Source organism: Propithecus coquereli, unplaced genomic scaffold, assembly GCF_000956105.1.
Source record: "Propithecus coquereli isolate 6110/MARCELLA unplaced genomic scaffold, Pcoq_1.0 Scaffold91, whole genome shotgun sequence".
NCBI lineage: Eukaryota > Metazoa > Chordata > Mammalia > Primates > Indriidae > Propithecus > Propithecus coquereli.
Window position 1 is genome coordinate 1,922,991 of NW_012155396.1, and position 11,839 is coordinate 1,934,829.

The 11,839-nt window shown below is 38.9% G+C and overlaps 1 protein-coding gene across 2 annotated transcripts in view; it reads right to left on the reverse strand.

Moving 5' to 3' along the window:
- The window catches only part of FGF10 (fibroblast growth factor 10), an 80,857-nt gene extending 72,623 nt beyond the window's left edge, over positions 1–8,234 (reverse strand). Inside the window, exons 1-2 of one of the 2 annotated variants that reach the window (XM_012664756.1) lie at positions 7,616–8,234; positions 6,828–7,524 (exon numbers count right to left, since the gene is read on the reverse strand). In XM_012664756.1, the coding sequence (XP_012520210.1) occupies positions 6,828–7,152 (325 nt within the window). In that variant the 5' untranslated portion in view covers positions 7,153–7,524; positions 7,616–8,234. Of the gene's footprint in view, positions 1–6,827 lie in introns of both variants that reach the window. The other variant, XM_012664755.1, reaches the window with a different exon arrangement.
- Positions 8,235–11,839: the final 3,605 nt, after the last annotated feature.

Here is an 11,839-nt window from a genome sequence, read left to right on the forward strand (position 1 = left end):
TAAAAAGCTCTAAATCTTGAGGCTGTGCCATGTTCTTCAGAAGTAGGTTGCATTTAACCCACACTACTCAGAATTAGTTTATAGTTGTGGTAAAATTATTAGGTTTGCTTAATTAACCATTATTTGAAGTTTGGGGTACATTGACTTAATCTATATTTTGCCTTTTATTAGGATTAGTTAGATGATTCATTAATATCTTAATGACATCATTAATTGTTGGAAGCATGCCAAACATTTGAAAATTCCTGATTAATAACACGAACACTGACAGATTAGGTATAGGTAAAGGTGGATAGATTTAGGTTGAAGAATTATTAGGTGAACTATAAAATAAGGCAATGCTTTACTGCCAGCACTATGAATCTATCAAATGGTAATTGGATGCACGTGTTAACAGCAGCAAAAAGTCACTGTCCAGTCGTCCACCTTACATGGGAATCTACTCTGAGTGTCTTCTTTGATTTATTGTTCCAATTAGAACACAGTGTTCAAAGAAAGAACACAGCTGATCTGATTTAAAGGCAAGGGAGCCTTTAAGGCCATTATTTTGTGGGTTACCTGGCTCCCTTTTAAATATCTGGAAACTTTCTATTTGTAAAAATTCTGTGCATATTCAATACTAGGTTTTAATTCTGTAAGGCATCAACATTTTTTACTCATTAATTCAGTATCAGAGTGTCACTGGTGGCTTCCCAACATGCAGGTATATTTCCTTTCATTAATTTTAAAGGCACATTTCTTTGTTATTGTGTTGACTGATTGGCACAGGTTAAGGTAACATGCACCTAGAAAAAAGAATGCCGATTATAAAAAGTAAATGTTTTATATCTGCAAAACCAAGTAACAAACACTCTTGGTCAAATGGCAAATGTAAGTGATCTTAGTTCATTGCAATATACCATGAAAGATTAAGAAATTTCTGCATAAAGGAAAAGTACTTGAGACAAAATGAAGTTCAGTATATTTCTAGATTGATACAAATATATTAAAATTACATAAATATGAATCTTATTCCCTATCTTATTGGAAAATTAAAAGAGTTCTTTAATTTCTGGAAGGAAAATGTTAATATTTTACTTAGTTAAGTAAATATGAACTATTAATGTTGACAAATGTTGGAACAGTAATACTAAAAATGTCATCTGAATTACTCTTCATTGCAAAGTTCACAGAATTAATGTTAAGAAAGATTAAAATCACTTTGAACTAACACACATGTATTACTCTTCTTTCTGAAGCATAATAAAGAAATATCATTTGCACTACAATTTTGGATAAGCATACAGACATTTAAGGCTTAGGAAAGATGCAGATATTCATAGGCAGCTCATAAATGTGAGGAACATTAGTTCCATTTCAAATGAGCTGTCAACTTTTTTCCAACATTTTGGCTTGTAGAAAGTTAGACATTGGGATAATAAATGGAGTTTGTCTCTGAACATTAAGGTAATTGTAAAGGAATTTAAAGTGTTCATTCATGCTCTGCTGTAAGTTCTTTAAATTTTAAAGAAATGCCCTGGAATAAAGCTTTTAACTCTAAACCGGAGAGTAAAAATGTAGGAGAAATATGCATACAATAAAGTTTCTTTGGTTCTATAAGACATGATTCTTCTTTTCTTCTTTTTTTTTTTCATTTCAGCATATTATGGGGGTACAGATGTTTAGGTTACGTATGTTGCCCTTGCTCCCCCTCCCCCGCTAAGTCCGAGTTTCAAATATGTCCATCCTGCGGGTGGTGCACATTGCACTCTTTTTCTTCTTTTTAAAACATTCTGTGCTTAAATATCATTTTGAAAACACCTGCTTTTAAAGAGTGGACCATACCTGGGGTAGGGTAATAGGTTACTGTAATATCCAAGACCTGGAGATTGGTGTCTCTGAATTCCCATGCTCCAATACCAGTATGTGATTCCTGCCAACTGTTTTCTTGAATTTCTTCTAGTAGGTTGTTATAAATCAGGTTTATGAAGAGGAAACTCTCTTGAATTGTGCATTTTCAGTGGATTTATGATAAAGCCATCAAAGTGGAGGGTCCATATGGTAGGAATGCAGTAAAGGTAACAGGACAGTGTCATGTAAACATTAAATACAGTGCCTTCCACCTTCATAAATCCTCAATGCTCATGATTAAATGCTGCCGGTTATAAATTATGCAACTAAATTCTAGAAACAACCACAACTGAAATAAGATACCAGTGGAAGCCATAAATCGTCTATAGTTTTCTCCCCAGAAAACCCTTGTGTGTTTATTAGGAGACCATATTTGAGTCCCTATTTTCCTCAACAATTATTTTTCTCTATTTAACTTCCTACAGTAAACTCTAGTTTTGATTAAAAAGTAATAATGCAAACCTTTAACCCTAGACAATAATCTGTCATTTTTATGTGGTGAAATGCCTTTCTGATTTGCAGACTCATTTTAAAGCTTTCTTAATATATACATAGCTTTAAGTCTCTAAGATGTTGCCCTTTTTAGAGTCATGTATCAGAAGTTTCTGCAACAGCCCAATTTCCCACAGGTATTTACAATCAAATTATTTTATTACACATGGGAACAATTAAGCATTTGGCCCTCAGCTGTAAACAATTACTATACACAACGACATTCATGGATTTTTCTTAAATAGTGATGTATTCCTAATGACCTCTGTTACCGTAAGTGAGATTGATGTATGCATATTTTGTGTGTGTCCATAAGCAATTATATTCCCAAACATAATATTAAAACAGAGATTTTACCTAGAGAATACATTAACTTTGTCTGATACCGTGTGGCCACCTGCAATGATATAGTTAACATATTTCACTTCTATTCCACTGTCATTTTACTTCTGTTCCAATTTAATTCTAAAGAACTAGTGTTCACAGTAAGAAGCAAGTAAAGTTCTGGATAATTTGTTTTTTAGCGATTTGGGGTGTCTAATCCTAATAAATTGATATCAATGTTGGAAGTAGCAGAGAGGTATAGTAAACAAGGAGAGATATAACAAAATAGGCTTAGGCTTGAATCTTGGTTCTGCCAATTTCTAATTGAATGACCTTGGACAATTTCCTTTTTTTAGCTTTAGCTCATATTTGAGAAATGTGGGTAGTTATAGCTAAATCACAGGACTACTATGAGTATCAAATAAAATACATATTTAAAGAGAAAAGGCACATATCGCATACTCAGAACACATTGATTTCTCCATTGTTTCCATACCCCTTTCCTAGAAAGGCCCATAAGCTCTGTAACTTTCCATTTTGGGAATCCATCCTTAGTTGTCTCAAGTTTAGGGATACATTTTCCTTTCACTAGATTCCTCTTTTCTACAAGCGACAATCATGGGAGAAGCCCACAGCTGTTTTATTCATGTCCAGAATAAGTCAACTGGTCCCAATTGCAAGGGTACCTAACAGCTGGACCCAGACTTTCTAGGAGGCCAGAACTGGAGCAGAGTGGTAATGTTTCAAGGGCAAAGCTCTAGATGTAAAGAATGATAAAACAAAACCTAAATGAGCCTGCACATATCTAGTGACAGATACACCACAGCTATTCTAAATTATTCAAGCTTTTTCCGACCTCTAGCAGGAGAAACAAAATTTATTCTGCTGTCTTTATTCTACTCTCTCATATGATGGCAAAGAAGCAAAAAAGAACAAAAAACAAAAAACAATCCCCCCCCCTCCAGAAAAGAAATAAAAATCACCCAAACTGAGAAGAGTTTCTTTAGCACATGCAGTATTTTTAGAACCATCTAATTTCTGGGAACTAGCTTTGGAAGTAGAAGTTAAAAACGATTTTGCAATACTTATGGGTTATTTCCTTACTTTTCTTTTGTTAACATTTTGCTGGCAAAAAGCCAATAAAACAGTTGTTTAATTATCCAGGACATCACAAATATATAACCTCTTAGATAAGTTGTTACTGTATTTTAGCAGCAATAATACTATGGTCAAAAGTAACAAAGAAAAATTAATCTTCAAAAAAGCAAACCTCAAAAGAACAGCTTTCTGTATCAAGAATAATTAATAACTTGTTTAGGAAATTGTTACTGAAATGTGGTTTTTGGAAAAGGAACTGACACTCTTCAGAGGTTAGATATCCTAATATTTAACAGGCTACCATTTGGTGTGCTGGCTGGCTGGCTACCCTGTAGGCATGGCAAAAGTTTGTTCACATGTAATTATACAACATTTAGACAATATCTTCATGATACCATATATTTCAGCTAAATTAGTCCAGTTGGAAATTGTAGCAACATTCTGATTACCTGGCCACATCTGAAATTAAGGCTTTTTCAACCTCTACTTTTCACTTGCTATGTTTTGACACATATATTCTTGGAAAGCCTAAATTATTTATGATTTGACAATATTTAGCAGAGTGAACCTCTCCTCTTTCATTTTTATCAATTAAGATTGCATTACTATATAAGATATTTAGCTTGTAATTTTAACAAGGACTATTAATATACCTTATCACACAGAAGAGATATTAGTACATTTTGGACAGTTGGAATGGAACTTTTCCACACCCATCTTATACAATAAAAATTGTATACTTTTTTCTTTGCAGATAGTTCTTATTGTAAACGTGAAATCCAATGTGTACTGTGGAAATCATTTTACTAAATAGTTAATCACACAGCAATCGTTATTTTAGAAAACAGTTATATAAGTTGCATAAACTAAAATACTGCAGATTTGTTCTTGCATCACATCATAAAGACATTTAAAATATAGCAAAGGCAAAATCATTAGTGTCAAAAATTTACAAAAAAAAAAAAAGCCCAAGGTTAACACTCTGAAATCTCAATATATTCTTTTGAGTTTTCAACTCAAAAGTTTTTGACTTTTGAACTAAAATACAAAGAAATTCAGTCAATGGAATTTTTTTTTTTTTTTCCCAGCACTCTGTCCAGCCCAAGTGTTTGGACAGCTTCTTCCCCATCCTCCTAACTGAATGATACCACAATTATTTTGTTTTAGAAGTAAACAAAGGTTTAAAAATTTTAATCAACAACCATAAAGGCTATATATAGTATCTAATGAAGTCAAGTAACAAATGATTTTTAGATAAAAATAATCTTTACTGTTAATGATATTATTTCAGACACTTTCTATGAATCAGAATGGAAAAAAATATAGGTAATGAAGTATTTAATATCTCTAGTACCAAAACTAAATGAAACACTTTAAAACACTTCTACAAATAATTTTATTACTTGCAAACATATTGCTAATTTTAGTAAATAGAACTAGTGGCTGAGGAGGAACAGAACTCACTGTTGAATGTGTGTGAGTCCCCAAAGAAGAAAACTAAGTCTTAATTCTTCTAAGTCTTTATTGAAAAATAAAATGCTAAATTCTAGTCAACCATCATTCCCATTAGTACCTGGTACTTTCTGAACCAAGGAATCTTGAAATGTGTGACCCATGTCATATTACAAATATATCCCAACAACTGACACACACACACAAAATCCCATTAAAAGCTGACTTGTAAGTTACCATTGAGGTAATGCTAAATGATCATTAAAGATGTTTAAATGTCACTGTCTACTGTCTTCAGTGTGCCATTACGTAGCCTTGGGATCCTTTCGAATAACAATCAATAGAAGATGAGTAAGTCTCACCACTTGAAAGTAACCAGGAAAGGAAGTCAACAGAGTAATCTAGCTTTGGTGGATTGATTCAAGAAGAGACACAATATCCACCCCTTCTCTCCTCATTCTCCCTCCCCCTATCCAGCCCACACCCCTACAAGGAAAAGAGAGAGAGAGAGAGAAAGAGAGAGAGAGAGAAGGAAAGAAAGAGAGAGAAACAGTTTAAAAGGAAGAAAGACACTTCTAAGGATCCCAGGCATAATTTATACTGAGAAGAAAACCTCACACTATGGGATAAACTATAGCCATGGAAACAGACTTATGACTTTTACTTTGAAAATAAAAGAATGACAATGAAATTTGTGTGAGGTCTGTATGAATCCAGTCCCAGATGTTTACAATGTTGTCGTAGTATGGCTCTGCAACATGAGAGGTTTCAGAAGAAACAGTACAACAGGACACCACAAAGCAGCACATACGCTATTGACAACGCAGACATGAGCATCATGTTACCAAGAGAGAAGGCAGCAGAAGACAAATAGCAGCGGTGCTGCCTGAAAAGCTAACTTCATGGACTGCAATCACTCAAACCAACATGAGGGACCAAAAACAGGAAAAAAAAGAAAGAAAAGAAAAGACAAGAAAAAGAAATCAAAACCAGAAAAATGCTTTTCGTTCCTATCTAGATGTAGTGGGGTAAAGGGATGGGGGTGGGAAACGAGTGGAATTGACTTTTCTTTCTTAAATAAAGTTCTCATAAAGCTCCCATAATTGACAGCGGATAATTATTTTCAGCTTGAGGAGCCTGTCCCAAAACTCGTAACAAGATTGCCAGCGAAAAGAAACAAAATGTGTTTACTTGAGCCATATCCAGACGGAAGGAAAAGGAGATCTTTGGATGAGGTGGGGAAGGGCGGTGGAGACAGAATGGGGCATCTTTGCACAGCAGCCGCCCTCTCGGGCGCCCTGCGTGGTCCAGGGAGTGACGGGCTAGAGGGGCGGTAGGGCGGCAAGGGGTGGGGGTGTGGAGAGAGCGCGCCTAGAGGAGGAGATGAGGCAGCACAATGTATATGCGGGGTTGGGGGGGGCGTTGATTTAGTGTGAAAGTATTCCACTTAATCATTTTACAGGGGTTGGGGACGTAAATATTTAGCTGGCCACATCTGGAACAGATTTTCCCCCCCGTGTGGGGTGGGGGTGGATAATTGGAAGGACGGGGAGCGCGCATTTGTGACTTACTGTACGGGCAGTTCTCCTTCTTGGTACCGCTGACCTTCCCGTTCTTCTCAATCTTGAGAAAGTACTTGGTGAAAGAGAATAGCTTTCTCCAGCGGACATCTCCTTGGAGGTGATTGTAGCTCCGCACATGCCTCCCCGCACTGGAAGGAGAGGAGAAGGAGGAGGAAGAAGAGTTGGTGGCTTCTGGTGACACCATGTCCTGACCAAGGGCTTGGCAGGTGACAGGGACGGAAGACACCAAGAACAGCAACAAGAAGCAGCAGCAGCAGCAGCCCGGCAGGTGGGGAAAGGCTGAGGCACAATGTGTCAGTATCCATTTCCACATTGTACTGAAACTCTCGGCACTGGAAATTGTCTCATCAGAAGGAACATACTGGAAGGGTAAGACCTGGTGCAAGGCAAGGAAACAGCTGGAGGTGGTTGCTGCTGGTTAGCTCCCTCTGGGCGCAGATCTGGCCAGAAGTGAATGCACCAACATCCATAACTCCTCGGAAGAGCCGGCTCTCCTCGCTCCTTTCTAGGATCCGCTGCCTGCGCCTCTCGAGTCTGCTGGCGAATGGTGGACGTGGGTGGCCGCAGCAGCAGAAGCTTGCGGTGGCGGTGGTGGCGGTGGTGGTCACCAGCGCTCTTCGCTCCCCCAGGAGTTACTTTGTTCTCTTCTCACTCCTTTCTTCACCATGTTAGAGGCAAAAAAGGTCTGAAAAACAGATGACAGCACGGTGAACAAAACCAAAAGGGGGTGGGGTGGGGGGTGGGGGGAGGTATCTGCGCCCCTCTGCGGTTGGCACCTTCTGGTCCCTCTCGGCAGAGCCCCAGCCTGCTGGCCACTTCTAAAAGTGTGTCCCCTTGGAGTTGTCAGAACGGGAGGCAGCTGCCCGGTCGCCGTTGTTTTCTTTCCCCTCTTCCTTTCTCTTTTTAGTGGTGCCTGTTGATTTGAAGCCTCCAGAAAGTCACTTTTTGTTTGGGGGGACGGCGGCTAGTGTTTTGTTTGGCCCTATCCCCCACACCCCCTTCCTTGGAAAGCCCGCTTGTAAACAGGTTGAAGCCTGGAGTCTAAATGTCAGTGATTCTAAGCCAGAGGTGGGCTCTGCCTCTGCTGGTCAAACCTCATTTGCAGGGGTGGAGAAGCGGGGGGAGGGGGTCAAACGGCGGTGGGACATCTGAAACCCTCGGCTGCTGGGAACGCCAGGGAGAGGGAGGAGGGAAGGGGCCGGGAGGGGGGAGAGCAGGGGAGCGAGAAGAGAGCGCGATGCCTTTGCACGGAGCTCGGGGGCTGCCGGGTCCCTTCTCGCCGCCGCCGCAGCCTCAGCCTCCGCCGGCGCCTGCAGCTCGGGCTAATTGCTGCCGAAGCGTGCTGTGCTCGCTGCTCCGGCCACTGGCGCGAACTGTATCCTCATGCTTCCCGAAGTTTGCTGCCTTCTAGCCCGAACCAATCCCCTCTGGGGAGCCCCTTTCTCACTTGTTTTCCAGCGTTGATTTTTTTTTTTTCCCCTCTTTCTTTTGGCAGTGAAGTACTTGAGAGCCACCTGGAGCCTGGTGCTTGGCTGGCTTTTTTTCTGCCCCCTCTCAGTCCCAGAAGGGGGGAGGGCTGGGGAGACAGCAGAAGATGCTGAGGATAAACCGTCCAAAGCAGCAAATTATAAACTGGTCAGAGCGAGCACAGAAAAGGGAGACATAATTAGCTTCCTTTCCTCCTCTTCTGCCAGCTTCCAAGGAGGTCTCCGCTTTAATGAATCACTGATTTCTCGCTTCCGTTGCTGAAGTAAAAAGTTCACACTTTGGCCCTCTCTGACTTTTAAGCTCAGGGAGATTTATCGTCACCCTTAAAAGTCGCCTCTCTCGGCGCAAATGAAATCAGGGACCCAAATAACCGATTTCTAATTGCTAACATGAGTCCTTTACTGAATCACGCGTGCACTTCAAAGCGAACGCACTTTATTGAGATCGCAAAGATTTTACCGTACGATGTGGCCCAATACCCTGCTGTCTGTTTTCTTTTCTGCGCAATTTCCTTTGCGCTTTGTCATAAAGGGGCATTTTTTTCTATCTTCAACTATAATATTTAAAGGGTTCTGTTTTACAATATAACTGCACTACCAGTCACTCTCTCCTTCTCACACGTTTCCACACACCGCCTTCCAGCTCCCGCACTGCTCACAGAAACTAGCTCACAACTCAGGTATAGACAGAACTAAGTCCAAGGCTAGAAAGCCTTTGCCAAGAGTTTAGAGGCACAAAGAAGGGAATACAGTGATAATCCATTCCAATCTGAGTAAGATTCTAGAAGACCCCTTCTTTAGGAATGACTCTAAACTAGGAAAAGTTTGACTAGAAGGAATGCCTAAACATATATTGGTGTAAAGCATTTGTTATGTAAGGCATTTAGATATTTGTGTCTTGTTGAAGCCTATGAAACTGCCAATATTTTAAGGTTTTCCACCTACAAAAGTTGCAATTTCATACGGTTCAACCTAATAGTCTGCCAGTCTAAGACAGGAAAACATTTCAAGGTGAACTTGAGAGTTTAACAACTGCATCTGTAATTTGGAGAGAACTAATCAGAAGAGCCTGTATTCACAAAACAAGCCAGAATCCCTATAATGTGCATTTGGCCTCAAGCTTGGCTGTGAAGCAGGGAAAATACAAAGAAATTAAAAATTTAGCTTTACAGATGGGCATTAGGACTGGATTACCTAATTACATATTTAGTGATTCGAACATGGGTTTATATGCATGCTCTATTATATTTTCCTGTGCATTCAGAGCCTTTAAATAGACTCATTTAATGCTAGAATCAAGATTTTAATTGCATCGTTTATAACTCATTGCAATGTTTATTCAGAAGATTTCAACAATGTGGCGAACATCACAGTAGATTTTTGACTTTAATGTAATTAGCTCTGATTTCTGTAGCTATTAATTGGAAAGTTAAGCAAATAAAAGAGCATACGTCAAATAAATCTAGCTCTTTAAAGCATGGATATTGAAAAGTAAACCCACAGTGCTAATTCCAATTTTCGAGTTCACAGTTTTATACCTAATCAGAAAAATGTCTGAAAGAAAGTGCAGGGTTTCTAAGGGATTTGGGTTTCAGCTCAATGGTTCGGAAGAATCCAAATGTTTGAATTCACAACTAATTAAAACTACATTTTTTTAAGTTATGTTTGATGAAACCATACAATAAAAACTTTGCTGTGAAAAGTTACAAAACACAGGAAGTTATTATTTTGGGGTTTCTCTACACTGGGAGCCAACACTATTGATGCCAATTTGGGATTTAAAAAATTTTAACTCATGCTGGACACCATCCTAACCCAAAGCTAGTGTCTCTCTCTCTTTCTCTCTCATACACACACCCCCACCACCAACTTTCTGTTCAGATCTTTTAGCTAGAAGTTTTATTTTTATTCTGTCTAAAATGAGGGAAAAGCCATCTTTAAAACTTCGATATTAAAATATAGTTGCAGCAGGTGCAGGATTTGAAAGTTCTAGAGCCCTTTCGCCACTCTTCTGTACAGCACGATGACAGGAAGGGCATTTACAAAACAGTCCAAAGGAAAAGCTGACATAGCTTTTTAGATTATATCTCATTCTTCTTTTTCTTTTCTGTACAGCCTTTCTTTTACAGCACAGTTGAATCCCTAAATACCCAACTGCTTTGCATTGTTAGGTCACCTCTTAGGTTAGCCCGAGAAAGCCTGAGAAAAGTTCCACAGGAAAGATGCACTATTTAACGGAATTCAATCTCTCCCAATAGATTTGAATCACTAACATAAATGTATGAATGTAGATTATATCTCTGTAATGAGGCCTGAATCATTCTCAGTTACTTCAAAGGACTGAAATTCTACCTTCCTTTTTTAGCAGCAATAATCAGGTCTTAATGGGTTCCTTTATTAATTGTTTCTCTGCTAGGATTGAAAAGGACAGTACAAGCTTCAGATTAGAGTGGTACCTAGTAATTCTAAAAGGCTGTTTTTCTCTTTTATCCAACCTCTGGAAGGCATACTTTATTTCTATGTCCTAAAGATATCTAGTAATATTAGGCTAACTCTATACTGAGAGAAATAGATGTGACCATTTGTTAAATGTGATGTCTTGAGAAATGATTGAGGATTTTTAAAACAAGATCATGGCAGCAGCCATTGAAGAATCCTAAAACATGGCTCTTGAACCTCAGAGAAGCAATCTGTGTACTACCAGATCCTTCAGTAGCTACTCTGTGAGCACTTTACATTTTAAGTATGTATTTCCTGGATTCTTTATGTTGCTCAACACTATCTGTGGTTCAGTTACAAGATGTGTGTTCTATTATGTGTGATGTTATTGGCAGTGTCAGTAAGCTGCTTCAAATAATGCTAAGTCAGGTCAAAAGTCAGCCAGGGTGGTCGGCAATTTAGACATGTGCAGGCCTCATTTTTTAAGCATGTCGTGCAGCTCTTTCGAGTTTGTGTCCTTCCCCATTTTCCCTTTTGGATACAGGGGTTGCCAGTTTTAAGGGCTTTTGGGCTTCCACTGCTGCAGCTAGACATGATGCTTATAATCAGTGACCTTTGGGCAAATGTAGTGATATCTTATTATTATTTTTTTTAAATTAGTAGCTTCAAATGGAAGGAAAAGAAATGTTAACTCACAGACAGTAGTGCGATACTTCGGAGCCAGTAGGAATCTTAGCAATAACTGAATCCAATGCATGCATTTTGTAGGCAAATGATCTGATTCCTAGGTCACTCAGTAGTAGAACAGAGTTTGGAACTCCCATGATAGACCTTAGGCTATTACCCTAATTTTTGAAACACCTGTCCTGTCTGTTTTCCTTTTTCTTCCTCCCTGCTGCTTTTCTTATCATTGACCAGTCATCACTCTATTATGTCTGAGATGCCAGATTGGAAGTGATAAGAAGGGTTAGAGGCTTTAGTTATGGAAAATCAATATATCTTTGGGACAATAGTTTAGCCAGAGAAAAGAAATGAAGTAGTTTAGCATTGAATTATTAAGCACCAGCTGAGTAG